The sequence below is a fragment of the Salmo salar genome, chromosome 13 (assembly GCF_965601325.2).
Source record: "Salmo salar chromosome 13, fSalSal1, whole genome shotgun sequence".
Taxonomy (NCBI): Eukaryota; Metazoa; Chordata; class Actinopteri; order Salmoniformes; family Salmonidae; genus Salmo; species Salmo salar.
The window spans coordinates 59983510-60005762 of NC_138303.1; the positions used below are offsets into that span (position 1 = coordinate 59983510).

The 22253-nt window shown below is 41.1% G+C and overlaps 1 protein-coding gene across 3 annotated transcripts in view; it reads right to left on the reverse strand.

Moving 5' to 3' along the window:
• Positions 1 to 4833: 4833 nt before the first annotated feature.
• LOC106567505 (gamma-aminobutyric acid receptor subunit alpha-1) overlaps positions 4834 to 22253 on the reverse strand; it is a 32242-nt gene continuing 14822 nt past the window's right edge. For all 3 annotated transcript variants that reach the window (XM_014136815.3, XM_014136814.3, XM_014136816.3), the window contains exons 9-10: positions 9555 to 9757; positions 4834 to 8691 (exon numbers count right to left, since the gene is read on the reverse strand). In XM_014136815.3, the coding sequence (XP_013992290.1) occupies positions 8365 to 8691; positions 9555 to 9757 (530 nt within the window). In that variant the 3' untranslated portion in view covers positions 4834 to 8364. The remainder of the gene's footprint in view (positions 8692 to 9554; positions 9758 to 22253) is intronic.

Genomic DNA, 22253 nt, shown 5'->3' on the forward strand with positions numbered 1-22253 from the left:
CTTTGCAAGTGGGCAAATGCACAAAATCAGCAGGGGATCAAATAATTTTTTCCCCCACTGTAATGATGGTGTTGGATTCGTGCTTGGCCACACAGTTGTTGGTGAACAGGGAGTACAGGAGGGGACTAAGCACGCACACCTGAGGGGCCCCAGTGTTGAGGATCAGCGTGACAGATGTGTTGTTGCCTACTCTTACCTCCTGGAGGCGGCCAGTCAGGAAGTCCAGGATTCGGGTTGCAGAAGGAGATTGCGTCATCTATGGATCTGTTCGGGCGGTATGCGAATTGGAGTGGGTCTAGGGTTTCTGGTATGATGGTGTTACTCCCCCCTCTTCTGTGTTTGTCATAGAAATATCCCAGAACTAGTTTATGTGGATGCGGATAGATTTCCAGAGTTGTGCTTCGTTTGACAGGTGTCACATATTTGATTTTTTTTTTGCCAGGAAGTGACATGCCTTTCAGTGACTGAAATAGGCGGAAAATAGGAGGAACATTCCAGTCTCCAGTGGTGGTGGCTATGTAATGTAATCTGACACCATGTCATAAACTAAGACCACTTGCTGGCTCAAGAGGCTGAGATTCAAATGAGAATAAACATTGATAAAACAATTAAAATACATAGAAAGTCCCCCAATTGACCTTTAACAGAGAATTATTAAGCAATTATTATGCATTAATTCTGTGTTTCATTGTAATACATGATGACCTGTATTTAATTAAAAGCAGTATCACTGTATTAAATGTCAAACAGATGGCTATTGGCTTACGTGTTATGTGTTATCCATGTCAATCTAATGACTTTTTAGGCTATTAAAAGTTAGTGCCTGTCATACAGTGCATTCGGAAAGTGTTCAGACCTCTTCACCTTTTCCACATTTTGTTACAGCCTTATTCTAAAATGGATTGAATTGTTTTTTTTCCCACTCATCAATCTACACACCATACCCCATAATGACAAACCAAAAACAAGTTGTTGTTTTTTTGCACATTTATTTTAAAAATAATCTGAAATATAACATTTACATAAATATTCAGACCCTTTACTCAGTACTTTGTTAAAGCACCTTTGGCTGCGATTACAGCTTTGAGTGTTCTTGGGTATGACGCTATAAGCTTGGCATACCTGTATTTGGGGAGTTTCTCCCATTCATCTCTGAAGATCCTCTCAAGTTTTGTGAGGTTGGACGGGGAGTGTCGCTGCACAGCTATTTTCAGGTCTCTCTAGAGATGTTGGATCGGGTTCAAGTTTGGGCTCTGGCTGGGCCACTCAAGGACATTCAGAGACTTGTTCCGAAGCCTCTCCTGCATTGTCTTGGCTGTGTGCTTAGGGTCGTTGTCCTTCGCCCCAGTCTGAGTTCTAGAGCGCTCTGGAGGTTTTCATCAAGGATCTCTCTGACTGGTCTCCCAGTCCATGCTGCGGAAAAACATCCCCACAGCATGATGCTGCCACCACCACGCTTCACTGTAGGGATAGTTGGATATCTTGGTTTCATCAGACCAGAGAATCTTATTTCTCATGGTCTGAGAGTCTTTAGGTGCCTTTTGGCAAACTCCAAGCTGTCATGTGCCTTTTACTGAGGAGTGTCTTCCGTCTGGCCACTTCACCATATAGGCCTGATTGGCAGAGTGCTGCAGAGATGCGCCTCTTCAACCTCATAAACTTTTACAGATGCACTATTGAGAGCATTCTGTCGGGCTGTATCACCGCCTGGTACGGAAAATGCACCGCCCACAACCGCAGGGCTCTCCAGAGGGTTGGCCACTTTAATAAATGGATCACTAGTCACTTTAATAATGCCACTTTAATAATGTAATAATAATAATAATAATATCTTGCATTACTCCTCCCATATGTATATACTGTATTTTATACCATCTATTGCATCTCGCCTATGAAGGCACGAGTTTGGACACCGTCAGTAAACCAAAAGAGCAGGAGCCTTGCCCTTCATGTCCTTGAAATGATTACGTGATCCTGTCGTCAAATCATTTCTTCTTTCACACACCCTTGACTGCAGTTCACAATGTCCACAGCCTTTAAATGTTCTTCTATTTTTCTGTCTTATTGGATCATGTTGTCAGGCATGGTTTGTCTGATAGAAATAACATCTATGTAAAATATTCTGTAACAAGTGTTGTTTTTGTGCTCAATGGTGGATCTATTCATAATTATTGCTCATCCATATTTATATGTATATATTCTTATTCCATCCCTTTACTTAGATTTGTGTGTATTAGGTAGTTGTTGTGGGATTGTTAGATTACTTGTTAGATATTGCTGCATTGTCGGAACTAGAAGCACAAGAATTTCGCTACACTCGCAATAAGATCTGCTAACCATGTGAATGTGACCAATAACATTTGATTTGATTTTGATTTGATTTGATATGGTTGTCCTTCTGGAATGTTCTCCCATCTCCACAGAGGAACTCTGGAGCTCTTTCAGAGTCACCATCGGATTCTTGGTCACCTCCCTTCCCAAGGCCCTTCTCCCCTGATTGCTCCTTTCGGCCAGGTAGCTAGCTCTAGGAAGAGTCTTGGTGGTTCCAAACTTCTTCTATTTAACACTGATGGAGGCCACAGTGTTCTTGGGGACCTCCAATACTGCAGACATTTTTTGGCACCCTTCCCCAGATCTGTGCCTCAACACAATCCTGTCTCGGAGCTCTAAGGACAATTCCTTCGACCTCATGGTTTGGTTTTTGTTCCAACATGCACTGTCAACTGTGGGACCTTATATAGACAGGTGTGTGCCTTTCCAAATCATGTCCAATCAATTGAATTTTCCAATCAAGTTGTAGAAACATCTCAAGAATTATCAATAGAAACAGCATGCACCTGAGCTCAATTTCAAGTCCCATAGCAAATGGTCTGAATACTTATGTAAATAAGGTATTATTGTTTTTTGTAAGTTAGCAAATATTTCTAAAAACCAGGTTTTGCTTTGTCTTTATGGGGTATTGTGTGTAGATTGATGAGGAAATTGTTTTATTTAATCCATTTTAGAATAAGGTTGTAACTTAACAAAATTAGGAAAAAGAGAAAGGGTCTCGATGCTTTCCGAATGCACTGTATGTGTTTCCCTTAATCCCACCTTCCCTAATTAGGCCTTAGTTATAGTTAAATACTCTTCAATCAGTGTAGATGAAGGGGAGGAGACAGGTTAAATAAGCATTTTTAAGCCTTGAGACAATTGAGACGCATTGTGTATGTGTTCCGTTTAGAGTGTAAATGGGCAAGACAAAGTATTTGAGTGCTTTTGAAAAGGGTATGGTAGTAGGTGCCAGGAGCGCCAGTTTGTGTCAAGAACTGCCGTGCTGCAGGATTTTTCATGCACAATGGTTTCCTATGTGTATCAAGAATGGTCCACCACCCAAAGGACATGGGTATTCTTAATGTTTTGTACACTCAGTGTATAGAATTCTGACAACAGAGAAAAAAGTTTTTGTCAATAGTGTGTCAATATTATTTTTTTAAATAAATTGTTTTGACCAGCCCACCCATCAAAAATATGGTCCGTCCATCTGGCATTTGCCAGAATTGCCTGATGGCCAATCCTACCATGCGTGAGAGATGTACATAGAGGAAAGCGCCCTCTCTCTGTATGGATGTGAGGTCCCAGCCAATTAACTTTCACTCAGCATCAAACAGATTCCAGGGTAATGAAATGAGAGACAGAGAGCAGATTGCAGTAGCCCCCACTTTCAACAACAGACAATTTCTTACTGAATTGAAATTAACTTTAGACTACTATCTTAGACTGTATATAATAAACTCTTATTTCTTTCCTCCCCACTCTCTCCTTCTCCCTCTCATTCATAGTTAGTGAAAGAAGCAGAAATAATTATTTATGTGAGTGTACATATACATGTATAGAGTCCTGCGGCCTGCCGGTATCTGTAAGACAGAAACAGTGAGAGCTGTAAAAGGTGGAGAGTCAATAGGCATTAGTTACTGTGTTTCCTAACTTCAGCGTCCCTTAGAGAGTTAGACAGATCATCATTTTTGTAAAAGTAGGGCTCTAGGAACTTACTCTAATCCAGAAGTCATAGAAGAGCTCTACAGCACTTTACATCAATTTAACCAGAGGAGATACATTTCTTATGTATTGTTTTTATGTCAACTTATCCCTTTCACCCGAACAACACTGCCACTGGAGACATGATTGTGCATATTTCTACCATTGCTGTCACGTCCTGACCAGTATAAGAGGTCAATGTTTATTGTAGTTTGGTCAGGACATGGCAGGGGGTATTTGTTTTATGTGGTTCGGGGTTTAATGGTATATGTATTTATGTAAGAGGGGTGTTTGATTTATGTGTTCCGGGGTTTTTGGGTAATGTTCTTGTTTTGTATTTCTATGGTTTTCTATGTTGTGTATTTCTTTGTGTTGGCCTGGTATGGCTCTCAATCAGGAACAGCTGTACATCGTTGTTGCTGATTTAGAGTCATACTTAGGTAGCCCTGTTTCACCTGTCCCTTTGTCGGAAGTTGTTGTTGTACTGCTGTGTGTTAGCCTGCAACACTGTTCGTTCGATCGTTTTCTTGTTTTGTTTGTTTCGTGTTCTAATAAAGTTAAGATGAGCACTCAACCCGCTGCACCTTGGTCCATGACGTACGACGACCGTTACAATTGCATGTGCAAAATTCCACTTTATGTCCCTTTGAGTCCCTGCCAAATGTATTTGCTATGCCTGTAGTAAGCTGCAAAGGTCTTGCATTCTACTTTCACTTTCCCCAAGAGACACTTAAATGTATGAACTGTCACTTACCAAGCATTATCTTTGGTTGTAAAAAGGAGACAAAAGCATACAAAAGGAAAAGTGACAAGGAATGATGTGTTGGCATTTTTATAATTCAATTTATTACACATTGATAAAAATGTCAACATGACTTTTTTCCTCTCTTTTATTTAAAGACTTATGCAGAGAATCAGATTCTACAGAGGGCCATATCATAACAAAACCAAACATTTACAGAAGGTATACCTTTCCACCCAATCCAACAGAATACTACCCCATCTCCATCATCGTTTGGCATTTATCATACATTATATACCACAAACACATATCAGTGAGTGTGGATGTGTTTACCCCTCACCCATTATATATCTTCAACATTTGTGCTTTAAAAAATGAGGTTTTATTTCTAAATTAATAGTTTTTTATGCCTGATAAATAAAAACACAAGAAAACAAAAAACTCCCACAAGTACCTAACATTGATCAAAGACCCAACTTTGAAAAGCAAGTACTGTCCAGAACAACAGTTCTAAATGGGGGATTACTTGGTCTCCAACATAGGGGATCGGTTTGCGATGCGTTTATATACATGTTACAGCTGCTGTATGTGAAAGGAGAAGGGGTTGGAAGCTCATGTTTGCAAATGTGCCACAGATTCCACAGCCAGTTCTCCGGAACAGATGCAATGCCTTCATAAATGAGTATGACAAAGTAACAACAACTGGTGGTGGCCCACTTTCCACTCTGAATGGCAGGAAATGTATTTTAGCTGAGGTTTTAATTAGCAAACAATATATAGGAACTCTTCAGTGATTTTGCTCTCTTTAAAGTTAAAGGAAAAAGGAAAAACATTTATTTATCCACTTGGCAATTTATCATCACTGATTATTAGCAAATCCTCAAATAGAATTATTCATGTGAACTTAATATACAGTACTTTTGGGTTTTTTCCATTGACTCGCTTTATTGCCATATAAAACAAAAGTTAAATCAACATTCAAAGCCATCTCCCCATCAATAGATCGACCTGTACATCAAAAATAAAGAAGAGTAATTCACGATTACCCAGGAGAAATATGGTCAAAAGTCTAAGGGTGCATGGTTGATTAAGGAGTTAAGCTTTTTACAAGACCTTGTTAATTTGAAAACACAGGGGTCAGGGAAAGAGGCTAATTAATGTGTTTCAAAGCTGTCCTTGGATAGCACAAAGCTGACTACATGAATGGAAAGGACGCTTTTAATGTGCAAAATGCCTAACAATAGGTTGGTACAAACAATATTTATTATCTTGGGTAGTATTTTTCTATTAAATAGTCATATATGCATTATGTATATTATTTATCATTTTTTTCGTCATGATAGTAAACATCCATACAATAGGTTTAAATTGAAATATCTATATATTTATATTTATACATTTCACACAGGACTTGTGTGCACTTGCATACAGAAAGCCTTCCATCTCCAGCAACGGATCCTCTCAATCGGTCATAATGTAACCGACTCTCTCCTTCTCCCTCTGGGATGCTCTAACCTTCTCACCCCTGTGCACTGATCTACAATACACACTAGTCAGTCTACACAGTCCAGAGATATCGTCACCACTGCACAATGTCCAGTACTACAATACCCATTTATTGTAAAAACACCCCAACCCATGCCATACAATGCCCCCCACTCTCAATTTGGATCATGGTTTTCTGAAAGCAAATTGGGTGCTGACGGCTTGAAGAAAATAAAGACATGAAGCCCGTGATCGTTATTCCAAAGAGTTTTTGGACACCGACGCTACACATGGAACTATGATTACTGAGGTCAACATAAAGCTATGGATATGACCCCGGAGAATGCAGATTTTTTTAAAAGCCCTTGCTAATCGATATTGCTACATTAACATAATTTTAGGACAATTAACTTTAACTTTCCACATCTGAGAAAACATCTCTTTGTGTATGTTTGAATGTGAAAAAATTAAACCAATAAAAAGAAACCAACAATATTTTTACATGTTCGGCTTAGTACCTGTTGGGTCTCTCTGAAGAGGGATTGATATCATGCTACAAAAATATAGGTATTCGATACTATCATAGAACTCCAAGACATTTCCTGTGTGTAGGACACAACACTAGCCCATCACGTTTAATGCCTCTGTGTTCTCTCCCATCAACATCAAGCAGCAACAAATGCAGTCAAAAATAAACATTCCCCTAACGGCATGTGAGACTGAAGGCAGTGTAGCTGGTACTTTCTGAGTGTTGTCTAAAACATTGTCAACAGAAGATGGGAACCACGGCGCCTTCACAGGGTCACGGATTAGAGCAGGATGTAAAACTTAGTGCCATCAATCAAGGGAGTAGCCTTTCCTTAGTTCAACCCTGAAAATGTAAAAGGCACTGCTCTTCACTCTCAATGCATTTGCCACCACCCGCCCGCTGCAATGCTTACTGCTGGCAGCCCTCTTAGAAACGTAACAATGCTGCTGACAGTCCTCTGGGCCCTGTACAAATGACCCTCTAGGGGCTCTTCTATGCCATACAAACCAGAAACCAAAGTAAATAATAATAGTGTTTTTTAATTCTAAATATAAAATGCATTCCGACATTTAGATTTTACAGTTTTACATTCTTACTCATTAGTAACCCACCCCAGACTTTGACACATTGTTGTTGTTAGTGTGTACATAGCTATGGATTTAGTTGAATAGATATTAACTTATATTTCAATTATAACCACTGGCAATGTTGACCAGCCATCAGTGGAACACTGACTTGGTAAGAAACAGTCACTTAGGAGTGAACCAGTGAATACTCTCTTCATACAAACTTTTTTCAATGTTTCATAAACTGTAAAAAAAAACGTTCTCCGCCACGTGTTGAATATTAATACCCTTTAGTTACACTTTGCAAAGCTTAAACGTAATATTGACATCTCTAACACTTGATACTATTTACAATAAAACTAAATAAATTGTTTTCATAATGTTGCACATAAATGATTGAATCGTTTCTATCCTCTTCTTAAATCCATGAATGAATGACATTGTTTCCACTGAGACATGTTTTATTGCTATTGCTGAACCCCTATCTTGATTCTTTCAACAAAAGGAAATGAACAACCCCAAAACATCAACTACAGAGAATGGAAGAATATTTGACAGAGATTGCAGGTAGCATTTTGTCACTGATATCAAACAAACTAGGCCTTCAGTCAAATGTTGATTGGTCTTTGAAAAGAAAAACTCCCAGTCCATGCAAAAAAACACAATTTTCTTTTACAGTGGCAATGATCTAATGCAAAACAACAACTGAACATATATCAGAAAACTAAAACAAAGAATAGATCCTTAAAAATTGTTGGGCTATGTGAATTTGTAGAATAGAATTCTCTTGCGTATATCATGTATTATTTATAGCATATTTTCTTTAGTAGCATAATCCCTCCCTCCCAAAACAATTCCCATTATAGTCATCACATTGCTCTGATCCTAAAACCTTTTCTCTTTTTTAAATCGTGGAAGGTACAGTATGTGACATTGAAGCAATGTGGCGACTGGGAACTCAACCAGCATGGACACCATGTTTTCTGAAAATAAACATTCGGAAAAAAGAGAAGGGGGGATTGGGATTAGTGGGATCCCGGGGTCATCCCCTGTAACTTGGGCTTTTTATTCAAGTAAGTTGCCCAGTAGACCAGGTTAAAGGTTCCGAAGAGTAACGGGAAGGCTATTCTGGCGATCCTGTCGATCTTGCTGACGCTGTTGAAGGTCTTCTTGGCCTCTGGTGGCTTGGGCTTGGGCTCCTCCTTGGGCTCGGTGGGGGGAGGGGGGGCGCTTTTGGCAATGGTGGCCAAACCAGGGTCCCTGGCAATGTTTGGAGCGAAGGCTGTAGCAGTGGCGGCGGTGTAGGCGGTGGTGTTGTTCTTCTTCAGGAGGGACTCCTTCTTCTTCTTTTGCTGCAAGGAGGGTAAACAAACAGTGCCTTGGATTATCTCACGAGAAACCAACCAACAAAGCACATTGACAAGCTAACAACTCAAACTGGGGACATCCTTTATAGATAAGTATTGATGTCTGTTCAAAAAACATGGCAAAACAGTGTGTGATAATGGCAATACATTGTGTAAGAGTTTGTCTAATATTTTGTTTCAATTTTGTTTAGGAGCAGGTAGAGACCACACAGTACAGTAATGTACTGTACTTCAAAACTGCACCAGAAGTGAGCACCAGAAGACTGCAGGAACTCTAAACTATTCATGTTTTTGTCATGTCCCAAGAATCTCATTTGCATTGAGATGAGTTTGTGACATAAAACTAAACCCTCGCTGCTGTGCTCCACCAATAATGTAGAAGTAACTGCTCTGGTTTTGGGTGGAATCTCCCTGATAATTATGTTTGAGCTTTGCTATCTTAAAGCTATAATCCTTAAATGAAACAATAACAAAGCATTCTTCCTGCCCCTCTTTCACTAAAAAGCTACGGGATGGGGCTGGTGAAATGTAACCACTCTCAAATTCATAGACAGAGCTATTGATACAAGGACTGACCATCCACGATATGAAATGTATAGTTTTAACCGTGTCTGAGGCTATACAGTGTTTCTTTACATTTATGTTGTTAACAAACATCGGAGTAAAACAAGCAGATATTTTAGGTTCTGATGTGGTACGGAAGTTGAACTAAACTCATGAGGCATTTATTCATTATATTCTTCAAGAATCAATGGATAGCAACTAAGGATTCTAAGATGAATATATCACAACACATATAATTTATTTAAAAATACAATATATTTTATGTGAGATAATACGACTAATACCTTCTCTGGCACCACACTTTTTCCGTCCCAGGCATAGCCCCTCTTTGTGAAATAGTTCACTGTAGCAAACTCAATGAGGGCAGAGAAGACAAAAGCATAGCAGACTGCAATGAACCAGTCCATGGCTGTGGCGTAGGCCACTTTTGGGAGAGAGTTCCTAGCGCTGATACTGAGGGTAGTCATGGTCAGCACAGTTGTCACTCCTGTAGGGACAGAGAGGGAAAATGAGTTACATTCCAGACTAGAATAGATAGACCATGTTCCTGCTTGTTTGGGTTTTACATTGTAGGCTAAATAGGTATATTACGTCCTACAACTACACACTCTGTCCAACCTAGTCTAGAATGCGTGGCCATTTCCAAAATGGGGATGTTCTGGTGAGAGTAAAGCACACTGCTGTTGACATATGTAACTTTACGCATCTTGAATCAGTACCAACACAATTTGCCACTGGGTAAAATTGCTTAAATGGACGAAGCATAAGCTACCATTATGTTGGCAGCCTGAGCATTACATTTGATTAGCTGGCGAAGAGCTTGCCAACTTCTCCAATACCTCCCTGATTCCAGCTTCATGCATTACATGAACAATGAGACTGCAGCCCCAGAACAATAGGAATTATCACGTAATGCCAGTGGAGGCACATTTATTTTGGATAAAAGCACCAAAAGACATGCGTTTCTTTTTAAGCCTGCATAATACCTGCACACAAAAGGTTGTATGACTTTAAAAACAGATAGGCGGACGGTGTTAAGCCTACAGGATTATGCAAGGTTGTCGTTCTGTACCGTGGATGGGTTTTGTTAAAGCAGAGGTGAGAGTAGGGGGATCTGAGAAGAGAAGCAGGTCAGGGGATGTCTGTCGGTGCATTGCTCATCCACGCGGACTGCTGCAGATGTTTATACCACAAAATAAAAACAGCCCGAGCGACTTACACAGAGATCTCGGCCGGGGCCAAAGAAGACAATTCAAAGGACAGAATGAGAGACTGCTTATGAATTAGCCAATATAATATATTATTCCTCCACCACCATAGTGTTACAATGCAATGGTACTGGGTGTACAGGTTTAGGGAACGGGCAATGCGCGCCTCGTCATCATATGTCGATAGACTACTGTGACGTTGTCTCTCCCTGCTCTGCTCTACTTGGAATACTTAGTTCACTGAGACAGAGGTGGAGAGATGAGACACACATCAGCGAATCAGCCTGATGCTTTATAGACTGAAACTTTGTGACTACTGCCTTTGGTCTGGACTTTGGTTGTGTGATGTGGTTTCTACACGGACATAAAGTGCTACTGTGGAGCAATTTTCCCTCTAAGACACGAGAAATGTAACTTTTCTAAGTTCGCCCCATTAGATTGCACTATATAGATCAACGTTTTTTCTGTGATCGAATCAACATTATATCAGACCCTTTTCAATGCAACAAACCAAAACAAATATAACTTTGCAAGATTGGGTCTGTGATTTTGCTGCAGGCAGAGCCAGAGCGCAACGGAGTAGAATTATTTTGGTGGGGGTAGCCCACAAGCGGTCTTTCAATCATCGAAGAGCGAATGCGCTTTTCAGTTCAGTTCAGTTCAGATCACAGAGCCGCGCGTGTGCACATTTGTTGATATTCTTAGCTAGTTAGCGAGTTATTAGGCCAGTTATAGATACAGTGCATTCGGAAATTATTCAGACCCCTTTACATTTTTTTTTTTTTTACCTTACAGACTTGTTCTAAAATGTATTAAATTGTGTTTTTTACTCACAATACCCCATCATGACAAAGCAAAAACTGTATTTTAGAAATTTTGGCAAATATATTCAAAATAGAAAACTGAAAAAATGCATTTACATAAGTATTCAGACCTTTTACTAAGTACTATGGCAGCAATTACAACCTCAAGTGTTATTGGGTATGACGCTACAAGCTTGGCACACCTGTATTCGGGGAGTTTCTCCCATTCTTCTCTGCAGATCCTCTCAAGCTCTGTCCAGTTGGATGGGGAGCGTCGTTGCACAGCTATTTTCAGGTGTCTCCAGAGATGTTGTTCGGGTTCAAGTCCGGGCTCTGGCTGGGCCACTAAAGGACATTCAGAGATTTGTCCCAAAGCCACTCCTGCGTTGTCTTGGTTGTGTGCTTAGGGTCATTGTCCTGTTGGAAGGTAAACCTTCGCGCCGGTCTGAGGTCCTGAGCGCTCTGGTGCAGGTTTTCACTAAGGATCTCTCTGTACTTTGCTCCGTTCATCCTTCCCTCAATCCTAATTAGTCTCCCAGTCCCTGCTGCTGAAAAACATCCCCACAGCATGATGTTGCCACCACCATGCTTCACCGTATCGATGGTGCCAGGTTTCCTCCAGATGTGACACTAGGCATTCAGGCCAAATAGTCCAATCTTGGTTTGATCAGAACAAAGAATTGTTTTTCTTATGGTCTGAGAGTTCTTTAGGTGCGTTTTGGCAAACTCCAAATGAGGAGTGGCTTCCGTCAGGCCACTCTACTATAAAGGCCTTATTGGTGGAGTGCTGCAGAGATGGTTGTCCTTCTGGAAGGTTCTTCCATCTCCACAGAGGAACTCAGGGACCTTATATAGGTAGGTGTGTGCCTTTCCAAATCATGTCTCATGTCCAATCAATTGAATTTACCACAGGTGGACACCAATCAAGTTGTGGAAACATCTCAAGGATGATCAATGGAAACAGGATGCACCTAAGCTCAATTTTGAGTCTCATAGCAAAGGGTCTCCGTGGCTAAACCAACTAGGCTCATAATTTAACAATTTTATTCCGATTTACAGATGACATACAAGTTTGTTATTACGGCACATGAACATTCACATGATCCAGAAGGAATTTCTGCCAAAAAACGAATTTTTTTCATTAAAAAAAGAAAAAAAGGTTACATTCAAATGGCTCTTCTGTGAAGTAGTGTGACAAACGCCTAGTTTCCTGAAACGAGTCACAAATAGGATCATTTTGGTCATAAAGTCAGTTTTGTAAGTGAGTTCGTCACAACTAACTGGAAGGTTTGGTATGGATTATGATCATGCCCAGTGCCCACTAACACGAGAGAAGCAGCTGTGCTGATCGCACTCTATCAGCTGCGTGCGCTCTATTGAATCATAGCAGCCAGAACCTCCAGACAGTGAGACAGACCTGCCCATCACACAGCGCCTCAGTCTTGTTTACATACACTACCGTTCAAAAGTTTGGGGTCGGTCACTTAGAAATGTCCTGGTTTTTGGAAGAAAAGCTCATTTTTTGTCCATTAAAATAACATCAAATTGATCAGAAATACAGTTTAGACATTGTTAATGTTGTAAATGGCAGATTTTTTTAATGGACTATCTACATAGGCATACAGAGGCCCATTATCAGCAACCATCACTCCTGTGTTCCAATGGCACGTTGTGTTAGCTAATCCAAGTTTGTCATTTTATAAGGCTAATTGATCATTAGAAAACCCTTTTGCAATTATGTTTCTTAAACTAGATACTCTAATGTACTTATCCTCTTGCCCAGTTGTGCACCGGGGCCTCCCACTCTTTGTTCTATTCTGGTTAGAGCCAGTTTGCGCTGTTCTGTGAAGGGAGTAGTACACAGCCTTGTACGAGATCTTCAGTTTCTTGGCAATTTCTCACATGGAATAGATCAAGAATAAAACAAGAATAGACTGACGAGTTTCAGAAGAAAGTGCTTTGTTTCTGGCCATTTTGTGCCTGTAATCAAACCCACAAATGCTGATGCTCCAGATACTCAACTCGTCTAAAGAAGGCCAGTTTAATTGCTTCTTTAATCAGTACAACAGTTGTCAGCTGTGCTAACATAATTGCAAAAGTGTTTTCTAATGATCAATTAGCCTTGTAAAATTATCAACTTGGATTAGCTAACACAAGGTGCCATTGGAACACAGGAGTGAGGGTTGCTGACAATGGGCTTCTGTACGCCTATGTAGATATTCCATAAAAAATCTGCCGTTTCCAGCTACAATAGACATTTACAACATTAACAATGTCTACACTGTATTTCTGATCAATTTGATGTTATTTTAGTGGACAAAAAATGTGCTTTTCTTCCAAAAACAAGGACATTTCTAAGTGACCCCAAACTTTTGAACGGTAGTGTAAGTCAACACATTGCCAGTGTTATGTTGAAATATCCCTTGGCCCTAAGACCTTTATGGAGTGGGTACTTGCTGATGTGTTTGATAGTGTCAATTACTTGAGAATTGAGACGATCAGAACGCACGTGTATCCCGACTGCAACTTGTCAATATTCCAAAACCCATTTGCGAGCATCTTGTGTCCCCCCACGTCCTGTTTCGTAACACGATTCCCTATGAAACACTGACAAACAGATGCACACTCTGGTAATAGATAATGAGAAAGTTATAAAAAAACAAATGGCACCGAAGCACACGTCGCCACTCACCAGTGACCTGATTGTGGCCTGGCTGCTCAATGTGCCTGCTAGCTAATAACTCTCTAGCTTCATTGAAAAAGTTTAAACTTAGCTCGCTAGCAAGTGATTTTTGGCACAGATAAACAGCATGTTGCTTGTACTTTATTTACAATAGTTTACCAGCTTGCAAATCAGTCCTGAGCGCGCCACCAGACTTTCCCGACTCAATAGACTGTATGAAGTACACTGACTCGTTTTTTTTACTTGAGAAATACTGTGTTTTGTATGGTGTTTATTCTATACAAAAGCAAGGTACTGTTGATTAGAAAGTCTACTTCAGCATCACTGTGTAGCAAGCATATAGCTCCATTCAGTGCATAGTAAGTAATGCTTAACTTGGCTCACTCGTACTATATAGTATCACACTCAAATACACATAACAGCAGCGCCATCTATTGGCTTGGCGACATCTCGTAACATCTTCCTTTATGCAACACATGAAGATAACTCCTCCTCGACTCATGAACAGGAGATCTGGGGTTAGACTTTAGCCAGTGACAACCTTACACTGTTAACCAAAACATATAACTGTGTTCTTATTCAAGTACCTTCAATAACCATCAACTTTAAAGTCAAGAAGCAGACTACTCGTTTTCCTCTTACAAATAAAAATGCAAAAATTATATAACCTTTTAGATTAAACAACATAGTCTTTGGAGTATCTCACAGGCGGCCTGATATTTGCCTTGGTTCTGGTGTGTCTCAGAGGTATATTTTGAGGCGGTGGGGCTGCTTCCATATCAGCAGCCTGTTGTTCACCACCAGCTTGAATGGCAGGTTCGTCTCATGGTCCCCAATCATCCTCATCCATATTTGTTTGATGGTCGTTCGGGGGGGGATCCTGAGTTGTTCAGTCACTGGACAAATGTCTTTTCTGTTTCTCCTATATTGTTTACCATTCGCTATTACTTCATGCGACCGGTCACTGAGTTGATCAGTGCATATGCCCAGCGTACAAGTGCTGGCTGAGCTATTGGGGTGGAGAAGAACCCTTACTGTTTGTCCTTGGATGATGTTGCGCATGTCACAGGCATGTGTGTCATAGTGGTGTTTTGCTGTCAGCCCTTTTTGTAGTTTTCTTGGAATTACATTTTTTTACCACTTGGGGTTTGAGAAGTTTTGTCATGGTGGGTAGGATTGTGCGTGTGCATTTGGACATGAGTAGCTGTACAAGGAGAACTGTTAAGTCTCTCTATTGGAGTATTCCGCCATGCCAACCCTGCTTTCCATGGGTCTTCACCATCCATCGCAGCCTTTTATAGGAGCGTTTTGGCAGTTTTCACAGCTGATTCCGCTTTTCCATTGCCTTGGCTGTGATACGGTGATGACGTCACATGTTTAAAGTCCCACTCCTCAGCAAATGCCCCCCCCCTTCTCATTCTGGAGAAGGGGGGGCGGGGCATTACCAGAAACAACAGTGTGGACAATGCCATGTCTGCTGAACTGCTTTTTACAGCATTCAATGATGGTGTCTGATGTGGTGTCAGTCAGCTCGTTGAGCTCCCAATAGTCCGAGTAATAATCAACCATGATGAGGTAGTTGCTTTTGTTGACTGTGAGTAAGTCCATCCCGATCTTGGACCATGGGAGGGGAGGGATTTGGTGGAGGATGAGTGTCTCCTTTTTTGTCTCTTCTGGATGGAGTTGCAGGTTGCACATTTGCTCATAAAGATCTTTACACCCTCTGTAATCCTTGGTCAGAAAACAGCATCACGTGCCTTTCTGAGACTGGCCTCTGTGCCTGAGTGTCCAGAGTGTATTTTGTGTAGAATGTCAGCTCGTAACATGTCAGGGATGAATATCACTCAATTTTCTGTGGTGAGCTCCTCTTTGTAGGTCCAGAAATCTTTCAGTGTGTGACTCACAGCCTGTTTGGCTCCAGGCCAGCCGTTGTGTGTACAGAGCCTGAAACAGTGGGTCCTGGGAACAGTGTGCTTTGATTGACTCTACTGTCTTAGTTGAGATGTTGACATCACTGGTGTGATCCACCTGTTCCAGGTCAGTTGTGACTAGACCCATAGCGTAGACCATGGCTGGTGTTTGCATTTGTCTGTGCTCTGTGGTTGATTGAGCTGTTCTGGACAGGAAGTCAGCTACATGTAGTTTATTGCCTTGTTTGTATTGCACATGGAGTTGGTATATTCATAGCCTTAGCAACATTCTCTGCAGTTGCTTGGGTGCTGTGAGTAATACTTTCTTGAAGATCGTCTCAAACGGTTTGTGGATGCTGTGTATTGTGATGAACTCTCTGCAATGCAGATACTGACCAAACTTGTCACATGCAAAAAACAACAGAGAGACATTATTTCTCAATCTGGGCATATCTTTGTCCTGTCTGAGTCAATGTTCTGGAGGCAAATTCAACAGGTTGTCCTTTCTGTAGAAGGGCTGCTCCCAAACCTGTCTCACAGGCATCACACTGCAGTGTGACTTCCTCATTCAGGTCGTAGTATTTGAACACTGGATGTTGTGTGACTAACTGTTTGATAGTCTTCAACTGCTGTGTCATGCTGTGGTAGCATGTCCATTCAGTGTCCTTGTCAGTCAGACTTCTGAGCAGCTCACACACATCAGATAGGCGGGGCATGAATTTTGCAAGATAGTTCACAAACCCCAACAGCCGCTGTAGTGACTTGACGTCGTTGTACCCATGTTCTGAATGGCTGTTATTTTCTCTGGGTCAGGGGCGAAGGCCCTCTGTGGTGAGAAGATGACCCATGCATGTCACACTAGGTAGCTTTAACAATAATTTGTTTTTGTTCAGCTTCAGGTTGACATCTCTTGCTCTCTGCAGGAGAGCTGTAAGGTTTCTGTCATGATCTGCAATCGCCTCTTTGTGTGTGTCACCACATCCATAGAGAAGAATGTCATCTGCGATCACGCTCACTCCTTTTAGTCTCTGTAGTACTTCACACTGTCTGCGCTGGTATTCTTCATCTGCTGACTTGATTCCAAATGGCATTCTCAGCCATCTATACCTGCCTACAGGTGTCCAGAAAGTTGTTAGATCGCTGCTCACTTCATCAACTTTGACTTGTCAATATCCATCTTTGGCATTGAGTACTGAGAATACCTTTGCGTTGCATTTCTCCTTTAGAATCTCTTCTATTGTGGACATCTGGAAGTGAGATCTCAGTAAGGCTTTGTTGAGTGCAATGGGGTTCATACATATGCATAGTTTATCAGGTTTTTCAATGACAACCATGTTGCTGATCCACGGTGTTGGCTCTGTGAATTTTGTGATGATGTCTGCATTGTCCATTGAATGTATGGCCTTTGAGATCCTTTCCTTCAGTGGAATAGGTATCCGTCTTGGTAGCTGCTGCACAGACCAGGCTGCATTGTCCCTGTGGCTCAGTTGGTAGAGCATGGTGTTTGCAATGCCAGGGTTGTGGGTTCGATTCCCACGGGGGGCCAGTACAAAAAACAAAAAAAATGAAAATGCATGAAATGAAAATGAAATGTATGTATTCACTACTGTAAGTCGCTCTGGATAAGAGCGTCTGCTAAATGACTAAAATGTGAATGTAGCTCTCCAGGAAGGCAACCAAGCCCATCGAACATGTTCTTGTACTTGGAGATGATCTCCTCAGTTGTCATGAGGACCTCAGTGGATGTGGTGCTTGGGGTGTCGACGTGATGCAACACATGGCTGTGGTTCAAACGTAGTAGACAGAGTCTTTCACATGTGTCAGCTGACAGCAGAGGAAGCTGGGATGTCTCCATGACCTGAAATTTGATATGAAATGTTTTTCCATCATGATCTGCTTTGAGATTGCATTCTCCTGTTGGCTTTATCAGTGTGCCATCATATAGCGCTTGAGTGTAGCCAAGCTACTGTAAGTAGGAGAACTGGATTGTTGTCTTGCATGTCTCGCTGTAGGTCCCCATAGCTGACATTCACTGTTGATCCTGTGTCTAGTTGACATTTCATTGTATAGCTGGGGTCATATGTCAATGGCTCATCACTTAGTGGAGCTAGCTTAAGGTTCATTTAAAAAAAAAGTGTGTTATCTTCCACAGAATTTACCTGTAAGATGTACCACATTGCATGTTGTTTGGTCATCTGACTCATTATCTTCCTCTAATAGATTGAGTTGAGGTTTGTGTTGTTTACAAACTCTGGCAAAATGGTTTTGTTTGCCACATGCTTTACAGGTGACACCATATGCTGGGCATTTGGCGTTGGATGTACTGAACAACAGTAATGACAGGGTAAGTCGTTTGCATTCTAAGCTTGTTATTATCCCCTGTAAACTCTGTCTGTTTACAACCATATGTTTGCCGTTTTGATTCTGAATGTCGCTCACGGGTGGTATAATGTACAGTCTCTGGTTCAATTTTCCATATTTGCATTTGTGCTTGTTCACTTGAACGACGCATGTCAATGGCTTTGTTCAGTGTGAGGTTCGGATCTATGAGCATGCGCACTGCACAGCTATATCTTTAGTGCCTATGATAAGCCTGTCACGGAATACTTCCTCTCGTAATACGCCAAATTCTCGTGTCTGCCAGCTTCCTCAGATTTGCAATGTACTGCTCTGATGTTTCACATTGACTTTGTTGACATGCATTCAACATGTAACTCTCGTAGATCACGTTCCTGGATGGCTCAAAATGTTTCTGTAGCGCCTCTATCATTTTTACCGGGTCAGTTCTCTAAGCTTCAGGCATATGAAGATGCCGCTGTAAGAGATTACATTATTTTCCCATCATGGTTAGCAGAGCTGCTATGCGGACTTTTGCTTCCTTTTCATCCAGACCGGTAGCTATCTCATTGTGCTATAAAAATGTCCAGTTGTTGTATGTATCGCCCTTTACGTCCATAGGCTCTGGTACTGGAATTACCGGGTAAGCCGTTGTTGTTGTCGTTATTCAAATTTTTGATGCTGGTTAGCTAGTTTGCACGTCCCGTCCTACTATGCATTTATCCCTGATTCGTCAAGGATATATATAAATAGTACCTATTTGGTTCTGAATTCTGACACCATGTTTTGTATGGTGTTTATTCCATACAAGAGCAAGGTAATGTTTATTAGAAATTCTACTTCAGCATCACTGTGTAGCATGCATACAGCTCCATTCAGTGCATAGTAAGTAATGCCTAACTTGGCTCACTCGTACGATATAGTATCACAGCGCCATCTATTGGCTCGGCAACATCTCAAAACATATTGCACCAAACACCGCGACTAAGACCTCCTTCTGCAGAAAACGTCTAAATGAATAACAGAGTTCTTGATTTATCTTAGATTAATTCGGACTATTTTAAGGAAGTGATTATTTTGAGGAAGTGGCTATGTTGTTGCTACGGTGACCAATGTTTTTTCTAAATTGTGTGCGCAGCCTCGAGACTGCCGCGCAGCTCCCTTGAACTGCTACGCATAAATATCAGCCCACAGAGAGAAGCACAAGATTGAACTTCACTCAACTTTCTAGAGCAGTGGTCACCAACCGGAACTAGTTGATCTCCAAGGCAGTCCTAGTCGATCGCCAAACATTTCTGAAGAAAAAAAAAAAACGATAAAGCCTTTCGTGTCTCTATTTTTTTTATTGGTCTCGGGCTGTTGGCAGTAGGTGCGCCTGATTCAGCTGCCCTGCATGCCGGGTAGGCGAACTGTTGACATTTTGAACCATTTCATGTGTCTGAAGGTACAAACTCAGCCTTCCCGATGGGCCCAGAGAGCAAATCAAGTGCACTATAGGTCTACCACTGGCAGATGGGATGCCTCAGATGACCATGTCTGCAGTAACGTAGCAGGCATAAAAGAAAGCTACAGCAAAATTGATACTGTGAGATTTCAAAATGTTTAAAACCATTACTAGAGAGAGACTGTCAACGAATACAGCGAAGCGTTGCTGTATTTATGATTGAGTTCACGTTTAAGTTCATACTCAGCACTGTCAACACTTTTATAAGCCATAAAATGCACATTCTTCCTATTTCCACTACAATAAGCAGTGCAGCAGTAATGAATGTGTATCTATAGGCTTGTGTTGTTGATATTATTAGCGGCTTGGGTCTTTTTTAATATCGAGGAATATTTCACTTTCTCTGTTCACAGGAGTAACAACATGAATTTGTGCATGAGGCAGACATAATGTGGTGCGACTCGAGTTTCGCCATCAGCTGGAAGAGACGGTGTCCCTTTTTGGTCAGTGTCAGTGGAGGAAAGGGAGAGCGGAGGGATGTTGAGAGGTGGTCTGCTGCTCTCTCCCTCCGCTGAGACTGACCATCAGATGCAGGCACCATCAGCCCAGTAAAATAAAAAGCTAATTATTTAAATGTATGCTCACTCAGCTAAGCGTCACAAGTAATACAACAACAGATCTGTTACCGGTGTGATCATATAGCCCACCTCAAATTTAGAAATATAATTTTAAAAAACGGCCCGAACAACATTGCATTGGCAGGGCAATTCAAGCAAAGCCGATACGTGGTGATAGTGTATTGGGCCTATAGCTTACTGCACAAACCTCATTGTTACAGTACTGTAAAATAAAAATCTGAGCGGTAGCTCTCAACTTGCATTTTGACTCAAATTGATCTTGACTCAGAAAAGGTTGGTGACCACTGTTCTAAAGTTTTCCCTGTTAACACTATGAACGTTTCCCTTTACTGTGGCAATAGCGATTGAATCAAGGCAATATTAGACACTTTCAAGGCAACATAGCGAAACAAAACTAACTATGAAAGAGATTTTGTTGTAGGCAGAACGCACGAGTAGGATTCTATTGTATTGACACGCACTACTCAGCCCGGACTCTACACAGACCAGTGCAGCATAAACAACCAGAGCTGCAGTAAGCTTATATGCAAATAGACCATTTCCATTTATGGATCTGTGCCATTACTTTGAACTGGACTGTGTTTAAAGCATAAGCATAAGTAGATGCGCTTGTTTTTGAGATCAAAGCGAGAGCTACGTGTGCAATTTTTTTCAAATCCTTTGCTAGTTAGTGAGATATTAGCCCAGTTATAGATCATTTGTAGTTAGCAATAGGGGAGTGATTGCTTCCTACAAGAGCACAAAACGTGTACATTTCTAGACATATTTGAAAAGTGAGTCAGGTAAAGAGCTTTCATTCTTGTCTTAAAGGGGCAGTGTTATATTTACAGACAGGCTTAAATAAGCTAAGTACTGTAGCATAATTGGTCTGATTCTCAGTAAGAATGGTATGGGAATAATAATGTATTTGATTTTGTAAAGTGGTTTCTTGCATCAAACAACACAACAACATATTCAGTCACCTTGTCTGAAGGACAAGTGGATAAATAGGTTAATGTCAAGCCCTGCATATTGTTTTTCAAAAGTCTCATGGAATGTAGGCCTACATTGAACACCACACATTGGCTGCTACTGTAGGCTGAATGATAGAACAGCTATTTTCATATTCAAATGTTATGGGATGCATTTTCTCCATTGTTTTTGTTGGTAGGCCACTCTGGTAGGCCTACATTATGATAAAATAGCCACAGTAGCCTACTTGACCACTGTTAAAACTGTAACTTAAGGCGGGTACAGCCTCAGTGTTCACAGTAAATGCGTGCTGGAAGATACACAGAATTTTCACAACGTTCGACTTTGTGCTCAGCAGAACTGTAATTTGCTCAGAGACAAAATGTTTCTGAGGGAACGTTGACGGTGACCCAGGAGGGACAAACCTGCCAGGGTACGATATGCCAACATAACACCCACATCAAACCACACCGCCAAGACAACTCTCGTTTAGCTTCAGCATTTCTTTATGAGAAACCTTCAAAACGAGGCCAAATCACGAAGCCCTTTAAACCCTCCTAAGGAATTATTCTAGACTTCACAAAGTCTTTTGAGTGAAGTCTTTTGAAAATAATTATATATGGTGGTGTGGGGCCTTCTGACGTATATTTACCACTAATAACCTTTCCTTATTACATTAATCTAATTTTTAAATCACAAATCAGACAGAACACATGCCATCTTGAAGCTATGAAAGCAACTAAGTGGAGCGATTCACTTTCTCCTCCGAGCTCTGAATGTTATTGTTGGCCATCAGAATGAACAATTCTCTGTTGTTCCCATGATGTTTTGATGATTCACAGTCCGTCACAACTCCTACACCCTATTCACACACATTCAATGCTGAGACCCCAGCGAGATCATAATAATGCAATCACGTCAATAACAAATACAAATGGTCAAAAACCCTAAAATGTCCCAAAAACATGCATGCTCAATCCTCTCCACTCCATTTTAGAGGGACCAATAC